General features: G+C 43.1%; 1 protein-coding gene across 4 annotated transcripts in view; it reads right to left on the bottom strand.

Moving 5' to 3' along the window:
* The window catches only part of ROCK1 (Rho associated coiled-coil containing protein kinase 1), a 146065-nt gene that overhangs the window by 24287 nt on the left and 94852 nt on the right, over positions 1–26926 (bottom strand). For all 4 annotated transcript variants that reach the window (XM_006139046.4, XM_075920910.2, XM_089776296.1 and 1 more), the window contains 12 exons: positions 25889–25977; positions 23056–23104; positions 21753–21888; positions 20341–20432; positions 19898–20144; positions 18096–18202; positions 17130–17280; positions 15523–15683; positions 14053–14237; positions 13332–13401; positions 7894–7988; positions 1054–1219 (listed from right to left, as the gene is read on the bottom strand). In XM_006139046.4, coding sequence (XP_006139108.1) covers positions 1054–1219; positions 7894–7988; positions 13332–13401; positions 14053–14237; positions 15523–15683; positions 17130–17280; positions 18096–18202; positions 19898–20144; positions 20341–20432; positions 21753–21888; positions 23056–23104; positions 25889–25977 — 1548 coding nt within the window. The remainder of the gene's footprint in view (positions 1–1053; positions 1220–7893; positions 7989–13331; positions 13402–14052; positions 14238–15522; positions 15684–17129; positions 17281–18095; positions 18203–19897; positions 20145–20340; positions 20433–21752; positions 21889–23055; positions 23105–25888; positions 25978–26926) is intronic.

Below are 26926 nucleotides of genomic sequence, written 5' to 3'. Positions count from 1 at the left end.
AGAGAACAGACGTTCCTGGACCAGAGCCCAGGAACATAGAGGTCTGGTAGTAGGACAGGAGTGTAGCAAGGGAGGCTGGTGACTCAGTGGGGACTTCTGGCCCCAGTAGTAGGGCCAGCACCGGCTGTGTATTTCCAGCCATAGCAAGGGAGCTCTGTGGTGGCAACCATGGAGCTCTAGCCCCAGACATGGAGCTCCAGTCCCAGCAGCAGCAGAGCTGGTGGCAGCTTTTGGGCAGATGGCAGGAGGGCTAGAGGCCCCGCTTTCATCATTCAGTATTGATCAGATCCTGAGGGTGCCGGACCAGGTAGATCCAACCTGTATTATTTGCCTATATTAGCTCCCAATCAGTATCACTTTGCTGGATGCCATACAACACATGCTAAGAAGAATACAGTTGTGTTCAGTAAGCAAGTTTTCCTTGAAATCTACAGAAATATATTGAATGACTGTGTTAGAAAAACAACAGTATCTGAAGTTGACAACTTATGGGTTGGAAGTTTGTACTTAAGAATCCACCTTGATGCAGTCATTTAAAATAGTCCCTTATGAAAATGGGGCATTCTGTAAAGTTAAAGGTTATTTCATATGGCTACAGCACATGGAACACGTATGCAGTAATGTCAAATAATTTAGTATAAGGATGTAAAGTGCATAATACCATGCAAGAAAAATACCACATTTTAGTTTGCTTAACATTCTACTGGAGGCTTATGTTAGGCAGTACACATATGCAGGAAGCTGCAGTGAAAGAACAGTTTAAAAAGAAGAGGTTGGGCCTCTATAAACTGGATTTCCCTCATCTGGAAACATCCCTATTCTGCATCTGTAGTAATCTGGGGTTGGAGCACTCATGGGGAAAAGCTAGGGGCCCGGCACTCAGCAATTCTTCCCTCGCTTCTCCCAGAGTTTCCAGAGCATCGCAAATAGCATTCAAGCTCAGAGAGGACTGGGGAGAAGTGAGGGCTATGAGGGGGCACTTTTAGATAATTGTTTGCATTTTTTAAAAAACAACAAAACCACTTCTTACAGGTTTAAATAGTAACAACTTACCCGGCTTATAATGTTGTCCTTATCTGTAGTTTCTTGTCTATTTCTTGACGCTGCTTTCTTGCTTTCCTGAGTCAGTTCAAAATACTGTTCTTCCAGGATACCTCGGGCCAACTGCTCTGACTCAGCTTTGGTTTCAGCCAGATCCAACTGTGTAGCAAGAGTTTCTCTGTAACAGAATTTTAAGATCTTATGTTTCCTATGGAAAATATTTAACATTTGCAGGGAAAACAAACGCTTAATAGTTTTACAGAGATTCCACATGTGAGATGTGTTCATTGAACAGAGGCATACAATATCTCTCCCAAGAGCTAGAAGCCCACTAGATAATCACTGCGAAATATATGTATGCATGGTATGCTAATAAATTATGTTGTTAACGTCTTCAGCAGGTCACCAGGACTTGACATACAATGAAGGTGTTCATTTCAGGCAGGAGGAAACTACAGTAAACGTCCAATAATCCGGCACCTTTAGGACCCAGGGGGTGCCGGATTATCAGATATGCCGGACCATCGGAAGGGGGGGCTATGAGGGGTCTGGAGTGGGGGGGGGGATGCCACTCCAGACCCCTCATAGCCCACCCCTTCCAGTAGTCCGGCTCTGCCCCACGCGTCCCTGATTCAGCCGCTGCTGGTCAGTTTCAGCAGCGGCTGAATCGGGACGCCTGCAGCAGAGCAGCTGGAGTGCTGCCGGGTTGGTCAGGTAGCACCGACCCTTGGCGCAGCGAGACCAACCCGGCAGCACCCCAGCTGCTCTTGGGGACACCTAGGGCAGAGCAGCTGGGGTGCTGCCGGGTTGGTCCCGCAGCGCCGCTCCTCGGCGCTACTGAACCAACCCAGCAGCACCCCAGCTGCTCAGCCCTAGGTGTCTCCAAGTTAGCCGCTGCTGATACTGATCAGGGGCTGATTCCAGGAAGCCCGAGGCAGAGATGCTCTGCCCCGGGCTTCCTGGAGTCAGCCGCTGGTCAGTTTCAGCAGCGGCTGAATCGGGGACAGCTGGGGTGCTGCCAGGTTGGTCCCACAGCCCTAAGGGTCAGCGCTACGGGACCTACCCTGTGGCACTCCAGCTGCTCTGCCCCCGACTTCCCCGATTCAGCCGCTGGTCAGTTTTAGCAGCAGCTGAATCCGGGAAGCTGGGGGCAGAGCAGCTCCAATAGTCCGGAGCACTTCCGGGTTCCTGATGGTGCCGAACCATCAGGAGTGCCGGACCATCAAATGCCGGACCATCAGAGTTTTACTGTAATACTAGTCTCTCTGTCGGGCCATTTGTGTACAGGTTGGAACTCCCTGGTCCGGCACCCTTGGGAACAATGGAGTTTGCCAGACAAGGGGAGGACAAGACTCCCATCTCAGCTGTATGCTCTGCTTCCAGGTAGGGCTGTGTTCCCTGCTGCTGCCTTCAGCCCCCCCGCCCCTCTCCCCAACTGTGCCAGCCCTGAGCCCCCCATCGTGCCAGCCTTAGACAGGGGCCAGCCCTGCAACTCTGATGCTTCCAGCCCCGGCAGTGGCTGCACCTCCCCTCCAGCCACAGTGCTGGTCCAAGCTGTGTGCCCAGCTGACTCCAGCGCCAGCTGCAGCTGAGTTCACCGCCACTAGCCCCAGCCGGGACTGCGCTCTTGCTCTGCACCAGCCCCGACCACATATGTTGTCAGACCAGATAGTCCCAGATTGTAGAGGTTCAACCTGTATTATATACCTATATGCCAGTGGTCCCCAACCTTTTGGGGTTGCCGGGCGCCGGGGGCGTGGCCGTTCGCCCGCAGGGCGCCGGGGGGGGCCCCCCCATAGCCGCATTCCAGGGGCCAGCGCTCTCCCATCAAGCGCCGCGCGCCCAGGGCCGGCGCTGGCGCTCTTTCCCATCCCTCCCCCAAGCGCCGCGCGCCGGGGGCCGGCGCTGGCGCTCTTTACCCCCTCCCTCCTTCCTCCTCCCAAGCGCCGCGGGCCCGGGCCGGCGCTCTTTCCTCCCTCCCTCCGCCGCGCTCCAGGGCCGGCGCTCTTTCCTTCCTCCCTCCCTCCCCCAAGCGCCGCGCGCCCGGGCCGGCGCTCTTTCCCCCCTCCCCCCCCCCCAAGCGCCGCGCGCCCGGAGCCGGCGCTAGCGCTTCCTCCCCCCGCAAGCGCCGCGCGCCCGGGCCGGCGCTCTTTCCCCCCTCCGCCCCCCCCAAGCGCCGCGCGCCCGGAGCCGGCGCTAGCGCTTCCTCCCCCCGCAAGCGCCGCGCGCCCGGGGCCGGCGCCGCGCGCCCGGAGCCGGCGCTAGCGCTTCCTCCCCCCGCAAGCGCCACGCGCGCGGGGCCGGCGCTGGCGCTCTCTCTCCCCCATGCGCCGCGGGGGGTGAATCCGCGGCGCCCCCAGGGCCAGCGCTCACCGTGCGCCACGCGCCCGGGGCGGCTCCAGCACCGCGCATGCGCCACGTGCCCGGGGCCAGGCCAGCCCTGAGCACTTGGTGGGCACAGAGAAATGCCCCCGCGGGCGCCATGGCGTGTTGGGGACCACGGCTATATGCATATTGGACCAGAATGCCCAGCTGTCAGTCCTGAGGCTCATTTTGTTCAACATTTTCTTTAGTAATTTGGAAGGCGGGAGGGGCTGCACCCTCAGCAAGTTTGCAGATGATACTAAGCTGGGAAGGGAGGCCAAGATAAGATGTGATGGAGGGTAGGGATAGTGTCCAGAATGACCTAAATAAAATGGAGGACTGGGTCAAAAGAAATCTAACAAGGTTCAAGAAGAACAAGTACAGATTGCACAGAAGAATTCCATGCACTGCTACAAGTTGGGGACCAACTGCTAAGTGGCAGTTGTGCAGAAAAGGAGCTGGGGATTACAGTGGACAAGAAGCTGGATCCAAGTCAACTGTGTGCCCTTGTTGCCAAGCAGGCTAATGGCATACTGGGCTTTATTAGTAGGAGCATTGTCAGCAGATGTATTTGGCACTGGTAAGACCTGACCTGGGGTAGTGCATCCAGTTTTGCCACCCCCCCGCCCCCCGACCACTACAGAAAGGATGTGGACAAATTGGAGTGTCCAGCATGGGGAAATGAAAATGATTAGCAGGACAAAGAACATGATTTATGAGGGAAATTGGGTTTATTTAGCCTGCAGAATATAAGAAAGATGGGGGACTTGATAGCAACCTTCAACTATCTAATGGGGGGGGGGACGGACGAACGGACTACAAAGGGGATGGAGATAGGCTGTTCTCGGTGGTAGCAGACGACAGAATAAACAGCAATGGTCTCAAGTTGCATTGGGGGATGTCAAGGTTGGATATTAGGAAGTAGTATTTCACTAGGAGGGTGGAGAAACACAGGAATGGATTATCTAGGGAGATGACAGAATCTCCATCCTTAGAGGTTTTAAAAAGCCTGTCGTGACAAAGCCATGGCTGAGATGATTTAGTAGGGGTTGGCTCTCCTGCAAGCATGGGGATGGACTAGATGACCTCTTGAGATATCTTCCTACTGTAATCTTCTATGATTTTATGACCAAGTGTGAATGGTGTGATTGCAAAATCTACAAGTGAGAAAATCTACAGGAAACAAGGAACAGGGGGAGGGTATCTTCTTTATGAATAAAGACAAAAGGTTGGAGTACAATGAACACATTGGTTCTGATGCTCCTTTCATGAGACAAGCACACTGTTAGTTGGCCTCCTAGGTGAAAGATTCAATCTGATGATGAAGCACTAAGTATTTTGGGAAAACAATACTCTATAATTAACAAGACACTCTAATGTCTTAAATCTAGGCTCCTGAATGTGTTATGATTTTATTTATTATGTAACTGTTTGTTTTCCAATAGTTCTAATTGCTACTACTTGAATCTCTATGCTTTGTTAAATTAACTTATACTTCATTTCCCTATGAACATATCTAACTGGGACCAATATTTCTTTGGAAGTAGTAAATCTGTGAAAACTAAGAGAGTGTCCAACAAGGGGCTGGAGACTCCAGGGAGACATTTGGAGGGTCGGAGACATTGGTTGTGCCAATCAGTAACCTACAGAGTAACAGTAGGACCTGTGGGGCCTAGATAGTAGTGTTTGTGTTACCCGTGGCCAGTGGCACTCGGGAGCTAACCCACAGCTGGCACTATGCAAAGATTTTTCAAGTTAAGGGAAGATGTAGCAAGTTACCTCACAATTTAGGGAAACATCACAGCCACAAGCATGATTTAAAAAAAAAAAAAAAAAAAAAGTATCATTCACAATTTCCCCAAACCCTGCTAAAACCAGTTATAGTTTTTACTGCAGTAGGAGGTAATGTTAAAGGCCTATCTGTATTGCAAAATAAAAATAAGTTTTCACCATTCAAGGACAACTGTACTGAACCTGACTCCCTTATATGGTGTATTTGTAGAACAGAATGCCTCAAGCATAGACAGGCAACAATCAGACAGAATAAATTTGGAATAGATTGTGTACAAATCTAAAAATATAATGTATGTTATGCTGAAGAGGTGAAGGAATAAAAATAAATGGGATTGGGCAAAGAAGTGAAGAGATACTAAGACAGCTAGAGGGATCCGCTCTTCTAACCACCTGGAGGAACTGAGTCTCTCTCTCTCTCCCCCCTCTCTGCTCCCAGGCTGTGGATGACTAATATTCTCTCCTTATATCATATTTAACAACATGGTGTCATCTCTCTCCTTCCCTTCCTTCTTCCCAAATCCACGGTGAACATTGTTTTTGAACAGTCTTTGAGGGGTAGCCGTGTTAGTCTGTAACTTTAAAAATAACAGGTAGTCCTGTGGCACCTCAGGGTATGTCTACACTACCACCCTAGTTCAAACTAGGGTGGTTAATGTAGTCATATGAACTTGCAAATGAAGCCCGGGATTGGAATTTGGAATGAGGCGTACAGATAGTTCGGAATAGGAAGCCTAGTCCGAACTATCTAGTTTGTGCCACGTGTAGCCGCGGGCACGGAGTCTGCACTAGCGGACATTTAAAAATGGCAGCGCCTGGCAACATGCAAATGAAGCCCGGGAAATTCAAATCCCGGGCTTCATTTGCAAGTTCGTATGACTACATTAACCACCCTAGTTCGAACTAGGGTGGTAGTGTAGACATACCCTCAGAGATTAACAAAAAAGTATATAGTATCATGAGCTTTCGTGGGTAAAGCCCACTTGTGATACCCTATATATATGTTTTGTTAGTCTCTAAGATGCCACGGGGCTACTCGTTTTTAACATTCTCTCATTTACTCTTATGACTTGTGTGCAGTATGGATGGATCATGCTTCTGAAGTATCATGTTCTATAATATAGACAAGTGTAAAAATACCATTTCTCAATGAAAATTATTAAATGGACAGGTCTAATTCTGCATAGATAGAAGAACAAATGATTGAATGGGAAACAGTTTTAAGTAATATTCTTTTATAAGTTTTGAAATACTGAAACTGTATATTCTTCAATTACAAAACTGTTTGCAAACAATTGATTTGGTTGTAATTAGTGCTACACATTTAGAATAGGTTTCAAATGAAGTATTCTCTCTATATATATTGGGTTTTTCCTGCGGGATGACAGAGTGACATCATCACGTTGCTTTGAGTCACACCTTTCTACCTTCCTCCACCCCCACCCTACAGGATTTTCAATGCCAAGAAACATGGCACAATAGCTGGCAGACTCCACATTGCAGCTGTGACAGCCCAGGGGCAGGAGGTGAGAGTGTGGTGCTTGGAACAGGCACTAGGAGCGGGGCTCCCAGCCAGGCTTGTGCAGCAGCAGTGGGCTCTTGGGGGCTCTCTCACCACCAGGTCCTTGGGAAGCAGGAGCGCAGTACCTGAATGCCTAGAGTCTGTCCGCTCCTGTGGAGACTCATGTCCTCCCCAACAGCTGCACTTACCATGGCTGCCAGAGCACCCCCAGGTTGCCTGGGGGAGCCGCCACACCAACCTATCTGCTCCTTCCCTTCTGCTCCTGGTGGGCAGATGGCCCTGGGCTCTGCGGGAAGAGCTGGGCAATTAGCAGCACAGGTGAGACCACATGGGGGAGAGGTCGAGACAGTGGCCCCCCATGCTGTTGCTTTCCCAACCTCAGCAAGCTGCAGTGTCCTGGAATACTATATGCGCAAGGCACTACCTGCGCCTTACAGTGCCCTGCGCAGGGTGGGCAGACACTCTGTGCCTCCCTGGCCACCGGGGCTAGAGCTGGCCCTGGCATGAGCCATGACTGGGGGAGGGAAGGGGGGAGAGACAGACAGGTCCCAGTCTGGTGGGGGGGAGGAAAGAAAAGGGAGCTCTGGGCTGGCATGGCAGGGGAAGGAGAAGGGGCCCGGGCGGTGGGGGGAGGGAGAGAAGGGCCCTGGGCGGGAGGGAAGGGGGAGGAAGAAAGGACCTGGACTAGCACAGCTGTAAGCCCAGCTCTCCACAGTGGCTGGGGGGGGAGAGCCGGGGTTGGCAAGCTCAGCAAGCACAGACCTCTAGTCTCCATTAAAATTCTTTGTCTGAAAAGTATTTATTGGCTCAAAACCTATAGGCAATTACCAGGCTAACATTTTTGGAGGAGTCTCACAAATAAATTATGGAAACAACAAACAATTTTTCACACATTTCTAAACACTCAGGACTAATAATAATTGTCTTCAAAACCCCCAAACCTAGTCCAAGAAAATAAATGTAAGTCCTGACTCCATCCTTAATCATCAATCAATGTGAGTAACATCCTATGTATTTATCATATTACAAATCCTATTATATTTTTATAAGTAGTCATTTTCCAGCATTACTACAGCATTTTATTTTTTTTATCCTGGATTCAGGGTTTCAATATTGATATCACATTACTATGTAAAGTAAAAGTATTTCTGCTTGAAAATATAAAATAGACTTACTTTTCATTTTGAAAATCCTGTACTTTTCTTTGAATTTCTTTATTCTTCTCCTCAATTTCTTCTTTAAGCTCTTTAACCTGAGTTTTGTAAAGTGTCTGTGAGAGAAGCATTAGAAAGATATCATTAGTCCAATCCCTCCTTAAAACTCTCCTTTGCTGTGATTCCTACAAAAAAAATTTACAACAATCAGACACATAGTACACTAATATCACTGCAGTTGCTGCCGATTAATATGGTCTCATTGCTTCTTCATACTCCCCGTCTATCTGTATTCACCTATTGTTTCTTGTTTTATACTTAGATGGCAAGCTCTTGGGAGCAGAGGATATATTTTTATTGTTTGGACACAACATTACACAATGGAGTCCTGGTTCTTGACCAGGATCCCTAGGTACCAGGGTAATACAAATGTTAAAAAGAGCATTATAAACCTGTAAGCTTAAAAGAAACATTTCATTCTGAAGAAATATGGCCAAGAATTCAGATCATGCCAATTAATGTTTCTTTGTTTAATTATAGGAATTCATGAAATGGAGGGGGAAAAATCAGATTAAAAATACTGTACTTTTGCTTGATCTGAGGAAGTGGGTCTGGCCCATGAAAGCTCATCATCTAATAAACCATCTTGTTAGTCTTTAAATTGCTACATAGTCCTGTATTTTGTTTGAGATTCTCTGGAATGTTCTGCTTTGACTTTGCTGATGCACCAGACAAAGCCAAGAAGAGACAGAAAGAGAAAATATGAAGGACTTGATCCCATCCAGGTAATAAAGCAAGACCTTGGAAGCATCCAGAGTATGAAGCTTGTTTTCTCCAGGCAATGAGGATGGCCTCAGGAAAAAACTTGTATGGTAATAGACTGGTTCAGGTGGAATTCTGAGATCATTTTAGGAATAAGAACGTAAGAATGGTCATACTGGGTCAGACCAATGGTTCATCCAGCCCAGTATCTTGTCTGCCGACAGTGGCCAATACCAGATGCCCCAGAGGGAGGGAACACAACAGGTAATCCTCACGTGATCCCTTCCTTGTCACCCAACTCCAGAAAAACAGGCTAGGGACACCATTCCTACCCATCCTGGCTAATAGATTCATGGAGGTTAGGCAATCAATGGCTATCTAGCTCTTTTTTTTAATACTGTTAAACTCCTGGTTTTCACAGCCTTCTCTGGAAAGGAGTTCTACCAGTTGTTTGTTTTAAACCTGCTGCCTATTCATTTCATTTGGTGACCCCTAATTCTTATATTGTGGGAATAAGTAAATAACTTTTCCTTATTCACTTTTTCCATACCAGTCATGATTGTATAGACCTCTATCATATCTCCTTAGGCTTCGTCTAAACTACGAGCCTCTTGTGGAAGACCAAATGCAAATAGAGCGCTCATTTGCACATGCCACACTCATTTGCATTTCCTCTTCCTTTCCCTTTTGCACAAGAGGTTTCTGCACAAAAAAGCACTATGTAGATGGCGCCTTTTTGCGTAAAAACCCCCTCAAAATGAGGAAGAACGGCTCTTGCGCAAAAGGGTTTTTTTTGTGCAAAAAGGACTCCTGTAGCAATACAGACTAACAGATGTATTGGAGCATAAGCTTTTGTGAGCAAAGACCCACTTTATCAGATGCATGTAGTGGAAATTTCCAGAGGCAGGTATAAATATGCAGGCCAGAGTCAGGCTAGAGATAATGAGGTAAATTCAATCAGGGAGGATGAGGCCCACTTCTAGCAGCTGATCTGGAGATGTGAACACCAAGAGAGGAGAAACTGCTTTTGTAATTGGATAGCCATTCACAATCTTTGTTTAATCCTGAGCTAATGGTGTCAAATTTGCAGATAAACTGAAGCTCAGCAGTTTCTCTCTGAAGTCTGGTCCTGAAGTTTTTTTGCTGCAGGATGGCTACCTTTAAATCTGCTATTGTGTGTCCAGGGAAATTGAAGTGTTCACCTATAGGGTTTTGTATATTGCCATTCCGAATATCTGATTTGTGTCCATTTATTCTTTTGCGTAGGGACTGTCCAGTTTGGCCAATGTATATAGCAGAGGGGCATTGCTGGCACACAATGGCATATATTACATTGGTAGATGTGCAGGTGAATGAGCTAGTGATGGTGTGGCTGATCTGGTTAGGTCCTGGTTAGGTGTCGCTGGTGTAGATATGTGGGCAGAGTTGGCACCGAGGTTTGTTGCAGGGATTGGTTCCTGAGTTAAGAGTTACTGTGGTGCGGTGTATAGTTGCTGATGAGAATATGCAGGTTGGCAGGTTGCCTGTGGGCAAGGACTGGCCTGCCTCCCAAGGCCTGTGAAAGTGAGGGATTGTTGTCCAGGATGGGTTGTAGATCATTGATGATGCGTTGGAGAGGTATTAGCTGAGGACTGTAGGTGATGGCCAGTGGTGTTCTGTTGGTTTCTTTTTTGGGCTTGTCCCGCAGCAGGAGGCTTCTGAGTACACTTCTGGCTCTATTGATCTGTTTCCTTACTTCCTCGTATGGGTATCAGTTTCAAGAATGCTTGTTGAAGATTTTGTAGGTGTTGGTCTCTGACTGAGGGGCTGGAGAAAATATGGTTGTACCTACGTGCTTGGCTGTAGACAATGGATCTCTCTGTGACGCAGGAGTAGACAAGTATTAACCTACACCACAAACAAAGCGCAACACACTGAAAATCTTCTGATAAAGAGCATTTAACTTAAAGATGGTTTGGTTTGACTGGCCCAATTATGAATCAAGAATCTCGTGTATTAAAGGAACAGGTTTTGTGGGCATGAAGAGCCATTTGAACAAAGTCGGTATAATATTACATACAAAAAGGCATATTAAACATTTTGATTGCAAAGCCAAGTATTCAATAGATAAGAAATGCCAGATTTACAGTTGTCTATTCAGCCTTAATTCCACTCCTTACATATTCAACTTGTCTAGTGAAAGCAGCACATGTCCTACAGGAAAAAGAAATTGTATGAAATCATGTAATTACAGACTATCGTAATACACATACACAAATAGGCAGAATGTTGAAAAATTGGAGAGGATTATGAGAAGTTACTCAGTCACCTACCACCAATATAATCGGATGGTAGGGATCTGGCTGGGGAGATTCTTTGCCTCTTCTCCCTCAGATCCGGGGAAGAGATCCTCTGTTAAGGGGTTCTCCCCCTCTGTTCAACATTTTCTGTCCTGGAGTCCAGCGCTTTATCAAGTAGAAACCCATTCAGCCTTATCTCTCTATCTCGCCGAATTCGGGCTGTCATTTTCGCACAGTGCCCACACTTGTGGGGAGTGTGGCTTCCCCCCAGGCAACGCACACAAAGCAAATGCCCGTCTGAGAGAGGCATTGGCTCACCATAATGGCCACATTTCTTGAAGCCTGGAGACCCAGGCATGATTATTGATCAGTTTCTTCCTGAGACAAAGTGGTTTTTTTGTTTTGTGGTTTTGTTCTTGCTCTTTCAGCTGTTAACAGTGGGAAGTGGCTGTAAGCCTCGGTTTAAATGAAGAGGTATCCTTTTTTTTTTTTTAATTCAGTAAACAAGATCAAAGAACAATAAAGGTAATCTAACTATATACAATTAACTATTTAACTACAGATTCCCTGAGGGAAGGAGAAATGCTGTGAGGAAAAGATCAGAGCTCTGTCTGCGTTCAGGGACGGTTAAGAGGAACTGACAGGGAAGCCGGGTGTGCGCGAAGATCAAAGAGTGCGAACGGCACGAGCTGTATCCTGCGCACCCGGCTGAAAACAGCTAAACAAAGCATCCGAGCTGCGGTGCGGGACGAGCCCGACACCATGAGTGGAGCACTCATGGGGACCACTCGAAGAGGAATCATCACTTAATATTGCCTTATACATATATGACATTGGTGAGACTGATATTGAACTACTGTGCATCTCTTTGCTGTCCATTATAAAAAAGAATGTTGAAAAATTGGAGAAGGTGCAGAACAAAACCTCAAGTTATTGGAGGCCAGATAAAATACTGTACACAGAGAGACTCAAAGCTCAATCTCTCTCAATATATTAGAGAAAAAAATCTTTTCCTGCAGGACGGCAGAGTGACGTCATCATGTCAACTCTGCGTCCCGCCTGCCTCCTCCCTCCGCAGTGCTCGGCTGCCACGTGGGCTTGCGAGGCCTCAAAGCAGCCCTCCTAAAGGAAGGGAGGAGAGTGCGCGGACCACCACAGTTGGGAGAGGAGTTAGGGTTAGGTCACAGCCAAAGGGGCGGGGGGTGAGAGAAAGGGCCCAGCTGACATGGTGGGAGGGGCGCAGAGGAAGAAGGGGTTCAGAGTGGCACGGCTGTGGGGAAGGAGTATGGGCTGATACAGTGGGACAGTCAGGATTGCCTACCTCCCACGAGAGGGGGGTTGGTGAGCATAGTGAGCAGGAGGCACAGCCCTCTAGCATTTACTTTAAAAAGGCAGAAAGAAAGACATAAAGAATGTGACTGGAATGCAGTATATAATTATTTTCATGAGGAGAAAGTACTGGGCACTAGAGGGCTCTAACTTTGAGGAGAATGGCATAACAAGAACCTGTTGTAGAAGCAAAAGCTAGACAAATTCAAATCTAATATATCTGAGAGAGTTTGTCTGTGAGTCAGTCTGTCCAAGAACTACTCCTAAACGGAAAAAGCTAGGATCACCAAATTCAGTATACAGCTTCCTCTTATCGTAATTTAAAACAAGGTAAGGATTTGGTTGTGCCAGGAAAATTAAATGTTCCTGGAATGGGATTGCTTCTCATAAAACCATTCAGAAAACAGAATCAACTGGCAGCTGAAAGGCTCTGCCCACATCCAGGACTACCTCAGCCCCAAGCCTCCCATTACCCAAGAGCCCTTTGGGGGAGAAAACAGGGCTGAATCACCTCCATCCATAATTTGTACTGGAACATTGTTGTCTGTTCCCCTGAGAAGAAAGAGCACAGTTTGCTGTACTCCTCACTCCAGCTGGGGAGCACAGGGGAAACACACCTGGACCTGCCCCAGCCTGGGGATATGCATCCCTCCCCAGGCTGTGCCCACTGGAGTTGCAGCAGCATGGAGAAGTGCTTCTCACCTGGCCCCAAGCTGCTGCAGTAAGAGGACTGGGGTAGCCCATATACCCCAGAAGCTCATATACTGAACCCTCATTCCCAGCACAATTATTTAAAGGAAGAAAAACTAAAGTTAATTGAGTTAAGGACCCAAGTGATGCTGCGTAACTCTTGAAGTACAACTTAAGTGGAATACAAAATGTTGCTGCCCACTAAATCATATAAACAAAATAGTAATAGATCCAATACAGTATTTATGATTGTTAATATACATATAGCACAATCTTTCATCTTGTTAGCTTGATTTGTGTGCGTGTTTTAGTAGCATTTTGTGTATCACTCATTTATGCCTGGGCACTGAGGTACAAAGTCAAAGTTATTAAAACAAAACTATCCTTTGTTTATCCTACCGAAAAATACTGTTCAGCTTCAAGCTGATCCTGAAGTTCCCGCATCTGACCTTCATTTCCTCTATACTGCCTAAAAGAGAGAAAACAAAACCTCATACAAAAGCCATCCATGACACGTGCACCTTTAAACACAGCATTTTTTCCATCATTTGCACTCACTACCTTACTCACATAGCACCTGTAAACTATAAACCTGTAATTCATGAAAACCTTATCTTAAGATTCTGATTTAACAATATAAATTATGGTACCATAATGAGTAATTTAGATGGGAAGCAGTGCTGAGAAAAGTACTTTATTTCAGTCTTCAACCTCTAGACTATACGGCAGAGGTTCACTAAAGGAAGGATATTCTTGTTGCTGTATCCTGTCAAACTAAAAAAATAAGCAAGAGGAGGAATGTTTTTAAGGAGAAAAAAATGTACCCAGTCATGAAGCTCAGTTATCCTTCAACGGGTGGTCTAAAAATTTAAGTCTCAAATGGTAGTTTTGGGGACAGGCACTTCAAGTGCTCCAGTGAGGCTGGCCAAGCGTAAGCATAGAAGTATCAGGAAAGTACACAAAAAAACATCCTAACGCTATAAATAAATATACATCTTCACAGACACACATTTTCAAAAAATAATACCAATACTCAATTATTTGGGGGTTCTGGAAAAAAGTGACAAAATACATGAACATGAAAAAAGGGGTTTTCATTTTATGGCAGAGCTCTACTTACTTAGTGAGTTGAGCCAACTCAAATTCCAATAATCTCTTCGCTTCCAACAACGTATTGATCTCCTGTTTCAGCTGCTTCTCAGAACCCTTCAAACTGTCTGCCACAAAAGCTTGCATTTTCAGTTCATTCTGTGTCATTACTCGCTTATTTGTCTCTTGTTCCAGCTGAAGTGTTAGATTCTTAACCTAATGGTATAATAAATCATTTAAATTTAAAATGGTTTTTCCAAATATTTTCCTAAATTTTGTTGAAAGTAATGTTTCTCATATGCATTATTTTATATCAACAATAACCATTTCCTATATTTTATCCGTGAAATAATGTATTTAAATATTCAAAATAGCCTCCAAAATGACTTGAGTACAGTATCATAGAAACCAGTTTCTCTTATAGATTTTGGTCTATATTTTGGCCTAAAAATGTCCTTGTTTCCAGCCATAGTGTCTTTTGTAACAGGCTCAAGAGTAAGGTCTGAATTCACTCTCATCTTCTCAGCCCTAAGGGGGATAGTGGATGAGACCCAAGTAGTTTGACAAATCCCCATTCTTTGTAGAATTCAGCTTTTACAAGTTTTGTCTCTTTTTTACCCTAGAAATTATGCTTCTCTGAGTGGTCTAAAATTTGAACTGCAGATATCATGGCCCAGCAGAAAGGTTTTCAGACTGACTCTTCCAATTTAATCTGAAAGGATCACAGGGATGACAACAACAATAATTTTTTTTAAAAAAATAACTAGCTCATATGTATCTTACAACAACTTTCAACTGGTGTTCCTGGGATCAAGTTTTGCACACTCATTTTGAAGGATGCAAATTCAGATCACACAAAATGTCTATTTTGCAAGTGCAATGTGAAAGCATGTTCAAACTCACAGAAAAGATATTTAAAAAAATAAAAATAAAATGAAATTTAAAAATTACCAACCAGGTAAAAGCTCAAAACACAAAGAGAGACAGGACACCAACAAGTTAGCTTCCCACAATAGAAACATTATATATTAAGCCATGCAAGGATAACAGCATACATGACTACAATATGTCAAATGTCAGATCTGGTTAAATAACATTAATATGGAAACATTAACATTTGCAATTCAGCTTAGAGTCCTTTAATACACAGAACAGATAGAATAAATAGTATATCCTTCAGTAATATAGAGATGGCTTTGATAATGCATAAGAAAATATGCTAGCCACTCTGACACCCATAAACTCTGCAAAACTTATTTCCTGCATATCTATATTACATAGGACCCCTGTGACTTCATGTCTGAAATAAGCTCACTGTTAATGCACAGCTCTTATTAGGAAGACTGAAAGATATGGCATTTGACCATTTAAGTGACATTTCTTAGTAGAGTCATATTCTTTTGCATTATGCTACATAAACATCTCAATTTAAATAGATTTTTTTTCCCCACTTGTCTTTTACACAGAAAATATGATAGGTAACAATGCAAATGTTGCTTACTTCATCCTCTAGTCTCTCTTTTTGCTCAATGAGGTGCTCAAGTTTCTGCTGAGACTGCTTCAGGTCAAAGTCCAGCATGGAACATTGTTTTTCAATCTGAACTATTCGATTTTCTGCTCTGTCTCTTGCTGCCCTCTCTTCCTTCACTTTTTTTTCCATTTCTAAATAGGAAACGAAAGCAATTAACAGCACAATAAAAATGTATATATGCAAAAATACAAACATGGTACTTCTAAGAATGTGTTTGCTTGACCATGCCTTTCTTAAATATTCTTTCTTTGGGATTTAACACAGGATTTCTACAACCTAAACTCCCAAGGCTGAGATGTTAGAAATCCTTCACAGCCAGATGAGAATGCATCTCTAGTCTACCACTGAACAAAATCATAATACTGTTTCAACAAACAGAGGGATAGTGATAGTGAATATCAGTAAATTACATCCCTCATACAGACAGCTACTTGTCAGTCCACTAACTGCCAACAGCAGCCATTTGGAAATTCAATCAAATAATTTTTTTGGAGAAGACTGAATAGCAAAAAATATCCTGAAGCGTATGAACACATTACAGTTTCTAACTTGGTAACCCTGCTCTGAGGCTCCATCCTTATTCACTCCATTCTTCCTCCCTCTGTCTCTCCTTCACCCTCACTCACTTTCACCAGGCTGGGGCAGGGAGTTGGAATGTGTGAGGTGGTGCAAACTCCAGAATGGGGCTGTGGATGAGGAATTTGGAGTGTAGAAGTAGGTTACAGGCTGGGACTAAGGGATTCACAGTGCGTTTGTGTGTGGGGGGAGGGGCTCACAGGTGGGGTAGGAGGTTGGGATTTTAGCTCTGGGGTGGGGTATAGGAGATGACACATGACTGGGGCAGGGGATTGGTGTTGGAGAAGGTACGGGCTACAGGAGGGATTACACAGCTGGGGAAGGAGGTTTGGGGTGCAAGTTGCATGTGTTCAGCACTTACCTGGAAGCTACAGACATGTCTGGCTCCTATGAGTAAGGGCCAGGGGAATCTGCATGCCGCCTGAACCTGCAGGAGCTGCCCCCACAGCTCTCATTTGTCCATGGGAGCTGAGGAGCTCTCACAGTGCATGGCCCCTCCATTGCCACCACTGTGCCTATAAGCCAGGGAGCTGCATGGAGCCAGGGCTGGAAGGGAGCCTGCCTTAGCCCCTTTGTGCTGCCAATTGAACTTTTAGTGACCCGATCAGTAGCGGTGACCAAGCCTCTAAACTCTGAGGGGAAGCAGGTGGATGAGGACAAGTCATGTGTGGTGAAAACTTCGAAGCAGTGAAATTATAAATAAATAACTTTCCCTTAACTTAAAGATATAAACAATACAGGATTATCAAATGTATAGTACACTGATATTAACAGAGCTATGCTGACTCACACCAGCTAACAAGATAGCCCGGAATCTTTAAATAATGTATTGCATTATGTAGATTTTTAAATTTTGACATGCATCTATGCTCTCCCTACATCAAGGATTAAAAGCTGATTTTACAAACACTGCGTTAAAAAAATTGCCATTATAATGGAATTAGGAAAATAAAATATTAAGCACTAATAAAGTCTATTTGAAACTAAAAGGAAATACATACCGCACATTGCAACTGATTTTGCCTCCTCAATTGACTGATGTTTGTCAGTTAACCGAGCTTTAGTCACTTTATGCTCATTGACCTCTTGTTCCAGATGCTGTTGTAATGTTTTGAGTTTATAGTTTAAATCTATTTCTAAATTATTCTTTTCCTGCAAATCAGGACCAAAAAAACCCAATATGTTATTAAAACAGAACTGTAAATGAAATTCTGCAGTATTTTACAAGGCCATGAAAGGAACCCACGTTTTCTTTTCCTCCTTCAACAACAACAACAACAACAACAACAACAAAAAGATGTCACGCTTGTTTATTCACAAGTCACAATATTAATAGTGTGTACTATACCATGCTTTTTTAGGTATTTAAAAACAAGGCATAAAAGGGGTAAAGAAGTCTTTGAAGAAAAATCACTCATTTTATTTAGCAGGCTATGATTCATAAAGTGAGACAAGAAGAAAACACAATCCAGGGCCATTCTCATCTCCTGCTGGAACCTGCTTCTGATCAGTCCATCATCTACATAGGAACAGGTGTAAATGCCATGTTTTCTTAAATATGTTGCCCTCAGCGCCATGGAGAGTGTGAAAGGCAACACCCTGAACTAGGAGTGGCTGATCCCCACTATTAACCTTAGGCACTTCCGATGGGCCAGACGGATGGCATTATGTAAGGATACCATCCTGGAAGTCCAAAACAACAAACCACCAAAGAGCTTGGAGCAATGCAGGCACACATTACCATTCTCAGACTGGATTATGTATTTTCTGAGTCTCCTCAGATCAAGAATAAAGGTCCATTCTCACATAGGAGATGCATGCGTGTCCAGAGTGGGATCCATACTGGCACACTCAAAGAAGCTGTGATTTATTTACACAATACAAAACAATTCAATGCATGATTATATTCTGACCACAGCCAGTAAGATGCATTTTCTTTAATTACTATGTATTATTAGTTATCTTACCTTTTCACAATGATTAAGTGAGTCTTGTGCCTGTTTTCTTTCCACTTCCACTCTTTCAAGATTATTTTTAAGATTTTTTACTTCTTCTTGTAAAGATGTAATCCGAGCTAGCATACACAAATTAAAAATAGTTCAAATTCAGCCTCAATGCCTAGATGCAGAAACAGGACTTCGATTTTATTTTGACCAACTATTAATATATAGATGCTTCCTTTCATTAATACATGTCTCATTACAAAATGAGCCACAATAGCCACAATTTCTGAGGACATTAACATGGGTAGATTCAGTCCACAACACAATGGAGCCTCTACTTCATCTGGGAACACAAGATGATATTGCAAAAGTATATAAACCTAAATAAAATAATGTACACACTGAAGACGCTCTTCAGAGAAAAAGGAATTATTTTTAACCTATAGATCACTGCACAAAATTGACATCTTGAGTTTGAAACAGCTTGTCTCATCTCAGGAAGCTACTTTAGCGTAAACTGGAGACTTTAAACAGAAAGTCAATAACATATTAAGTTTCCAATTGCAACTGTAATTTGGACACTTGTATTACTGTGTGTTAAAATGTCATACCTTACATGTGTGTATGCACATCGCTCATAAGTATATCAGTCTACCTGAAACACTGCATGATAATCATAGTTGTTTTTTTAAAGTGTCCTAGGAATTCTTAGAGGACTAAATGATGTGAAAAAGAAAACACTTTTTCGTCCAGAATTTCAATGCTGTGTTTAGTTGTCAAAGATTTGCTTGTTAACAACTGGCAATAGTGTGCGCAAATTTATTGTGGAACTCTCTGGCTAGATACCAGCAGAAAATCCTGGTATGTACAGTTCAGGAACTCTGAAAAAGATTACCCTTTCATGCTTGCCTTAAGTGCTGTGTAGCTCTAACACTGCATCAGTTAGGTTTGCTTCAAAGTGTACAGGAGAACTTCCTCTTGCCCCTCTGACTTTTTGAACATATTTATTTTTCTTCTGTTGGCTAAATTGCCCTCTTACATTTTACCCCAGTAAAAGTCTAAATTAATTAATCTGAAATCAATTTGTTCTATTGAGCTGTCTCAGTGAGTTGTCACTTGCTCTCATTGTGACTATCTTGGACTAGAGAATTTAATATATTTCTTAAATACGCAACTCTCCAAATTGTCTGGACATTTCTGATATTTCTACCACTCAGACATTTGGAAAAAAGAGAGGGTGGATTATTATTCTGCATCCTAAAATACAATTACCACTACTCCTGCTGCAAAACCCTAATATATACCAAAAGGAAAAACCTGCTCCTTAACTCTAAGGAACAAGCAGAATACCTACTCTTCTCCAAGTGAATAGTGCGCCTTTGGATAATTTACAGTATTACCTCTGCTATGTCACTGTGCTAGAATATATAAACATTGCTCTAAAGCAATTAAGATCCATAGAGAGAAAAATTATGTAGGAGAACGGTAAGGGGAAAATTGCTGCTGTCCACAATATACTGCTTTCCCTCTTAGCCCCAAATTTAAACCACAAAAGAATTATGTACCTGAGTTAATAAGACATTTGATACCTTAAACCATATTTTAAAATTCCCTGAAGTATTAGCCTTCCAGAGATACGCAATTCATATGCGGATTACTGCTCTGCTAGACTAAATGAATAAAATTAAATTCCCTGAAAACTGATGGTACATCTTTTCCAAGCTATAGAGAATAGTATAAAGCAACATAGTGAAGATATAAAAATTGATTTTGGTAAAAATAAATATTTACAGCAACATTAAAAAATTGCTGTGCATGGAATTTACCTTGTAAATCTCCAATCATTTCAGATCCATGACTTCTGTCCCTTCGTTCTGCTTCCAATGCTGCTTGCAATTGAAAATTGTTCTTTTCCGCTTCCAATTTTGTGCTCTCTAGAACTCTACTTCTTTCCTGAAGTTCTCTATTTAAGGATTCTAACTGACTTATGGACTTGCTCATTTCTGTATGACTCTTTCTCAATCTCGCTGCTGTATCTGATTCTGTCCTTAGCAAATCATTGGCTTCTTCTAGCTATTAGTATAAAAAAAGGAAAGATTCTCTCATTCAAAGTGTAATAATTAACAAATTCATATATATACACATATATATGTCTTTTGTTAGTCTTTAAGGACTACTCGTTTTCAAGATTCGGCTTTGTTACATACATAATCAATGGTCTATGACAAATTTGAACGAACAATGAAAACATTGAAAAGCAATCACTTACTTGCTTTTGTATCTGAGTCATCTTCTCGTTTGTAGTTTGTGAATGCTGGCTAATTTTTTTCAAGTCTTCTAACTGATCTTTTAATGTGGACACTAGATACAGAAATAAGAGTATTAAATAAGGAATTCAATTTCCCTAGCAGATCAGAACAGAAAATCTTTGAGACATTACTAGACATTTCTGCATTAATAATTAGGATATTTCCTTTTAAATTCTTGAGGCCAAATTTTGTTCTTGAATATATATATCTCACTATCACACAAATTATTAGGAACGCCACATGCATACATCTAAAGGCAGAATCTGATATTTCAAATATCAAAAACATAAAAGGCTACATTCCTTTTATATCTATGACAAAAGGATTAATCTTTTTATCAGTCAGTATTTACAAAAAACCCTATTCTGACATTTCAAATGCAAAAAAAAAAATTACTAACCTTTCATAACCATTTTTCTTCAAGATGTACTGTTCACGTCCATTCCAATTTACATGTGCACACACTGCGTACACAGTTATTAGAAACCTTCCCCTATCAGCCTCTGAAGGATCAGTCAGAGAGCACCATTGACTGAAGCTGGAATATATCACCCTGCTGACCCACCCTCCCTCAGTTCCTTCTTGCTGGCTACTCCGATAGAAGGGCAGGAGGATGGGTATCGGAACCGATGTGAACACATCTCAAAGTACAGTTACGAATCTGAGTTAGTTCACTACAAATTGCAGCGTCATTTCAAGCCTGGTGATCAATGGGTGGTCACTGAGGAAGAGATAGGTGCCTTGCAGATGTCCTGAATCAAGAGCTGGGCTAAAAAGGCCATAGAAGAGGACAAGGCCCTCATGAACTAGGTGGCAATCGCCAGGGCAGGAATCTGCTAACTCAGAGTATTTATGGATATATTCTGTGATCCACAAAGAAATGCACTGAGAAGAAACAGGAAGACCTCTCATGCAGTCCACAACTGCCACAAAAAGCTGTGAAGACTTTCTTAAAGGTTTCTTGCACTCAATGTAAAAGCAAGCACTCTACACACATCCAGTGAGTGTAGCAGCTGTTGCCTTGAATTAATATGTGGCTTAGGATAGAAATCGAGAAGAAAATGAACTATTGAACTCAACCTAGGGTATGGCACACTCACAGAGGAAGCGAGCAATGTTCCAAAGCCAGCATGGACGGTAAGAAGGAACTGGTGGGTGTGGGTCAGCCATATACCAGCGCCACTCCAGGGAGCTCCCTTAGCTGACCCTACAGAGACTGCTAGGGGAAAAGTTTCAGACAACCGTGTATGTGATGTGCACAAACCTGATTTGGGATCAACGTGGACAAGCACCTGAAGTAAAGCACATTATTCATAAAACTGTATTGTAGTGTTCAAGCCCATATTTCTGGCACATGGGTAACATCGATTACCTTCATTTTCTACATTCCGTCTTTTTTCATTCTCCTGTTCCACTTTTCTTTGGTATTCATTTATTTTATGTTGCAGCAGCATGTTTTCCTTCTCAGTCTGAGATAATGTCAATTCTAAGTTTCTTCTTTGATTTCCCTGAAATTACAATAAACCAGCATTTTCGATTCACATTTTACAGAATGATCTTAAAAACTTCTTTATTCTGTACAGTAAATCTAATTCATTGACTTCAGCTGGTGATACCTTGGATCAAATGAAACCAGTAGGGCAAGTATTTCACCAAGTAAGATGACCAATATGAACAGCAGGTTTGCAGATCAGAATCTAATAATTCCCATAATCACTTTTGAAGCTCCTCTCTCATTAAAGCTATCATATCACTGCAATGACTGCATTTCACACAAAAGCAAAAAAATTCCTGTTTACAGTAAACTTCTGATAATTCGGCACCTTTAGGACCCAGAGGGTGCTGGATTATCAGATATGCCAGACTATCGGAAGGGGGGGCTATGAGGGGTCTGGGATGGGGTGAGGGGGATGCCACCCCAGACTCCTCATAGCCCCCCCTTCCAATAGTCTGGCTCTGCCCCAGGCGTCCCTGATTCAGCCGCTGCTGGTCAGTTTCAGCAGCGGCTGAATCGGGGACGCCTGCAACAGAGCAGCTGGGGTGCTGCCAGGTTGGTCCCGTAGTGCTGACCCTTGGCTACCTACCGGTAGGTCCCATAGCGCCGAGGGGCAGTGCTACAGGACCTACCAGCAGCACTCCAGCTGCTCTGCCCCCTGCTTCCCCGATTCAGCCGCTGGTCAGTTTTAGCAGAGGCTGAATCGGGGAAGCTGGGGGCAGAGCAGCTCCAATGGTCCGGCTGCCCGGAGCACTTCCGGGTTCCTGATGGTGCTGGACCATTAGGAGTGCCAGACCATCAGATGCCGGACCATCGGAGTTTTACTGTACTAGGTTTATGAATACCACAGAATAATGATGTGCTACAGGATTATCTGCACTCTGATTTATAGAAATCTAGCTGATTTTGAAAAATTATATTGAATATTCTGAAGAATGAGGCTAACAGAGAATTCTGCCGAGATTTAAGATTCAGCAAGTAGTTTTGAATTCTAGAAGCAAAAACAAATTTAATTCTACAATTACATTTTGCATTTTTATAACAAATATAGCCAAAATGATTTGCGTTTTGTATTGTGGAGATTTCTTCTCAAATTTAAATTGCGAGTGCAAATTTTTAAAGGAAAATTATAAACGTCTAGCAGTTAAATATTCTGTGATTAACAAAAACACCAACTTACCTCTTCATCCAGTTCCTTCATTATCTTGTCTAGTTTTATGATTGAAGTTCTATAAACAATGAATTATTTTAATGTATAAATGATTAATACTTTATTTCATACATTTCAATAGTTAAACTATTCAAGACCATTATTTAAAAAAGGCTTACTATATACATGATGCTTCATTCTAAAATATTTTAAATTGAAAAATGCCAAGTAGTTTATAGTGGGTGCCAAAAATGCAAAGGGTCAAATTCTGTCCCTAAATCCACAAAAAAATGTGGAAAGTAAGAGATTTTTGTACTAAATAGGAGGCAGTGCCACCCCTGCTCACTACACTTGCCAAGCCCCCTATCTGTGGGGTAGGCAGGCCCGGCTCTCCTCCCGGAATCCAGGGAGGGCCAGCAATCATGCCAGCCTGGCCTCTCGGACGCACACACACCGCCACTTGTAGCCAACTCCGGCCTCTCACCCTCCCAATCAGGCTCTCTCTCCTGGCCTCCTGGAGAGGGAACACTCCCAGGCCTCGCCAGGCCCCACAAAAAAGTGAAGTGCTGAATAACACCTCAGAAAAGAAATACAAACTCAGCAGCCAGCAATATGGAATGTCCATTACTTTGCAGCAAGATTTCCCCCAGTTCTATATATTTGATATGTATATCTGTCCAACTTTTATAAAACATTAGGCCACAACAAACTGTTCGCCTGTTTTAATTATTTACCTTTGTCCAAAAAGTTATAGCAATAATGATTGACATAGTAGTAACTGACATGTAATATACAGCAGTTTATACCAACATATGTAATCAAATTTATTAACAGTGAGATATCAGAGGACATGCTGATGTTACTAAATCCACACTGACAGTGTGATTATAGGGATATAATTGTTGAATATATTTTCAGTATTCCAAATGCTATCATGTAGTAGGTAGTCAGTATTTGGACAGTGAAACATTGATCATGTGTAAAAGTGCACACTATGTATTAAATAGTACTAGCAGATGTACCTAGCATCACTCAGTCTGTAAATGAAGTGATCTCTCTCTCTCTCTCTCTCTCTCTCTTTTTTTTTTAAAACGAAGGAAAATGAAGGGTGGAGTGAAAGTTTGGGCGTGAGGTGGGGTAGGAGGAAGGTGGCTTAGGGCAGGGTTTGGGAAGTAGGGGGGGCTCAGGCAGAGGGAGGAAGGTAGTGGGGGGGCCTACCCAGACCACCAGTGGTGGCGAGGGTGGCACTGCTGTGGTGACAACTCCTCCCAGACGCCAGGACAGGACTCTCCTGCCAGCACACATACACACCCTCCTCCCCCCCCCCCCCCCCGCCCCGTTATCTCTACCCATGGCCTGCAGGCTATGTGGGGCGAGGCCAGGCTCTCAAGGCTTCCCTAACTCCAACTTCCCCTTCTCTAAGTTCCCCACCCTCCCCCGGGGCCTGCAAGCTGTTAGGGAGGTGCAAAGTCAGGAGGGCTGCTGCTGCCTCCAGCACCCTCTCCCCCCAGGATCTGCAGGCTTTCTGGGGAGGAGGGGAAGCGCCAGGGGCTTTCCTCCCTCCAACACGCCCCCCCCCCCTCCAGCAGTCAGCAATCTAGTCTGTGGAGTGGCCAGACTCTGGGGCCAGTCCCCCATTCCAGCTGCCCCACACACACTCACAGCCTGCAGGCTCTACTCGGGGGGGCAGGCAGGCTCTTTAACAGTGTTCTGGCAAGCAAGATGGTGGAGCCTCAGGCCCACTGGCCACTCTCAGTATTGCATACCCCCCATTTTTGTGTCCCTCCCTTTCGCATTCCTCCTCTCTCTGCTCCCTCCCCTTCCATGTTATGGGAAATAGTCCCATTCCTGGCAATTTGTGTTTTCAAGGCACAACCAACCCCTGACTTTGGTTTAAGAGGAAGCTGCATACCAAATTTGGTGGTTCTAGCTCTTACCATTTAGGTGGAGTTCTTGAACAGACTTGCAGACAGACACAAAGAGAGATGTACTCTAAAAGATTGTGTGTGTGTGTGTGTGTGTGTGTGTGTGTGTGTGTGTGTGTGTGTGTGTGTGTGTGTGTGTGTGTGTGTGTGTGTGTATATATATATATATATATATATATATATATATATATATATGAGAGAGAGAGAGAGAGAGAGAGAGAGAGAGAGAGAGAGAGAGAGAGACTGACTCTGACTGGTCTGAAATCCCTTAAGGCCATTTCTGACAGCAATTCTTCTAAAATGATCAACTGCTCTGTGTGCACACTATGTTCCATGACTATCAGATGCCAAGAGTTTCAACTGTATGCTCATGTTGATGAATGTGGAAGAATAGGCAGTAATTTTTCAGATATTTATTTTTTTCAAGAACATAACAGAATTTAGTACTCTGACAGATATGAGCAGCAGTTTTCTATCTATCTCAATAAAAGTCACATATTGGACCTTTCACTAATACAGCAGCATTTAACATACCAGGATTCTGGACAATGTTAAACTCCAATATTTTAGTACATGTGATGCAAATAGCTTTCTTAAGAATATAAAAAACTATGGGTTTGCTGTGTCCTGCAGGAGTTGTTAAACCTATCAGGGTAGTTGAAGGAAAATCACCACAGCTTTCAAATATTCAGGGGTAAGATATTTGTCTGTTTCACAAATACTAACACAAACAAATCACTTTCCTCTTTAAATACACAGGAAAATGTACATTCTGAGATATAATTTTCAAGTCATTTAATTTGTGGCCTAGGAACTCTTAGACCTCTGAATTACTACAGTAGTTATACAGATATCATGCTTGTTATCCTTAATGTATTTTTACATAGCTGATGTTTTATATTATTGAATTCTGAAAATGTATTTAAGTTCAGTCTTACCTGCACTTTTGCTCCATTTCATCTTTCAGTTGCATTTCATTCTGAAGCTGCTCTTCCAACTGATAGATAGTTTTCTGCATATTTTCCAGCTTAAATTATATATATATATATGCACATATTAAAAATATGCACTACAGTCTATGAAGCCTGTAGAAAAAATTCCAGCATTTGCCTGGACTTGCTAAATGATGTCAATCTATTTTATATTAAGCATTTAATGAGAGAGAAAGGAAGAGACTGGTTTCCACTCCATGCACCAGTAGGTGCATGGGAAGAAAAATGTAAAGACTGTTCTGTTGCTTATTAAAGTAACATTCCCTTCTTGAGGTTTTTAAAATACAGTAATTGCGAAAACACCACCACAATGTAGCAATAAAGAAATTGAGCAAAGTATCTCTCAATCAAAGTTCAACTTATTCTTTTGGTACTCTCTCAACTCATGATTCATTATACAGAATATGTAAAATTATGTAAGGTCTGATCATGCAAACATCTGGGCCCAAAAATGAAACTTTATGTACATAAATAGTACTGCTAAAAACGCATGAAAAAAAAATCAGTTGTATGCTTAAGTGTTTCCAAGATCAAGTATCGCAATAGACATAGGATACAGTATTTGCATTACATAAAAAATTCCTTTTCCCTCTCTGGTAGGAAGAGCCACAAATCTTTTTCTATTAAATCTTTTGCCTGTTAACAGCTCTGGAAGCAGAATCCGAACTGGGAGCCTTTACTTTGAGGAAGCTGTTCAGTCCTCAAAGATCTAGCTGATCTGAGAGAATTTCCACAGATTCTACTTTATGACCACTTTGTAGCTATTATGAAGGACTTCAGAGTATCTTAGTACAATAAAGTTACGGCACAAAATCTATTTTTTGCCATAAAACAATGGCTACCAAGATACATCCAAGACATTCAATATTTTCAGTCTCTTCAGTTGTTTGACCTTAGTTGGTTCTCCCAGGCTGTGTCCAGACTCAGGGGTTTTTTCGAAAAAAGTAGCCTTTTTTCGAAAAAACTTCACCTGCGTCTAGACTG

Source organism: Pelodiscus sinensis, chromosome 2 (assembly GCF_052426305.1).
Source record: "Pelodiscus sinensis isolate ZL-2025 chromosome 2, ASM5242630v1, whole genome shotgun sequence".
NCBI classification, from domain to species: domain Eukaryota; kingdom Metazoa; phylum Chordata; order Testudines; family Trionychidae; genus Pelodiscus; species Pelodiscus sinensis.
Note: the sequence above shows the minus strand (reverse complement) of the source record. Positions and strands in the feature narration are given on the sequence as shown.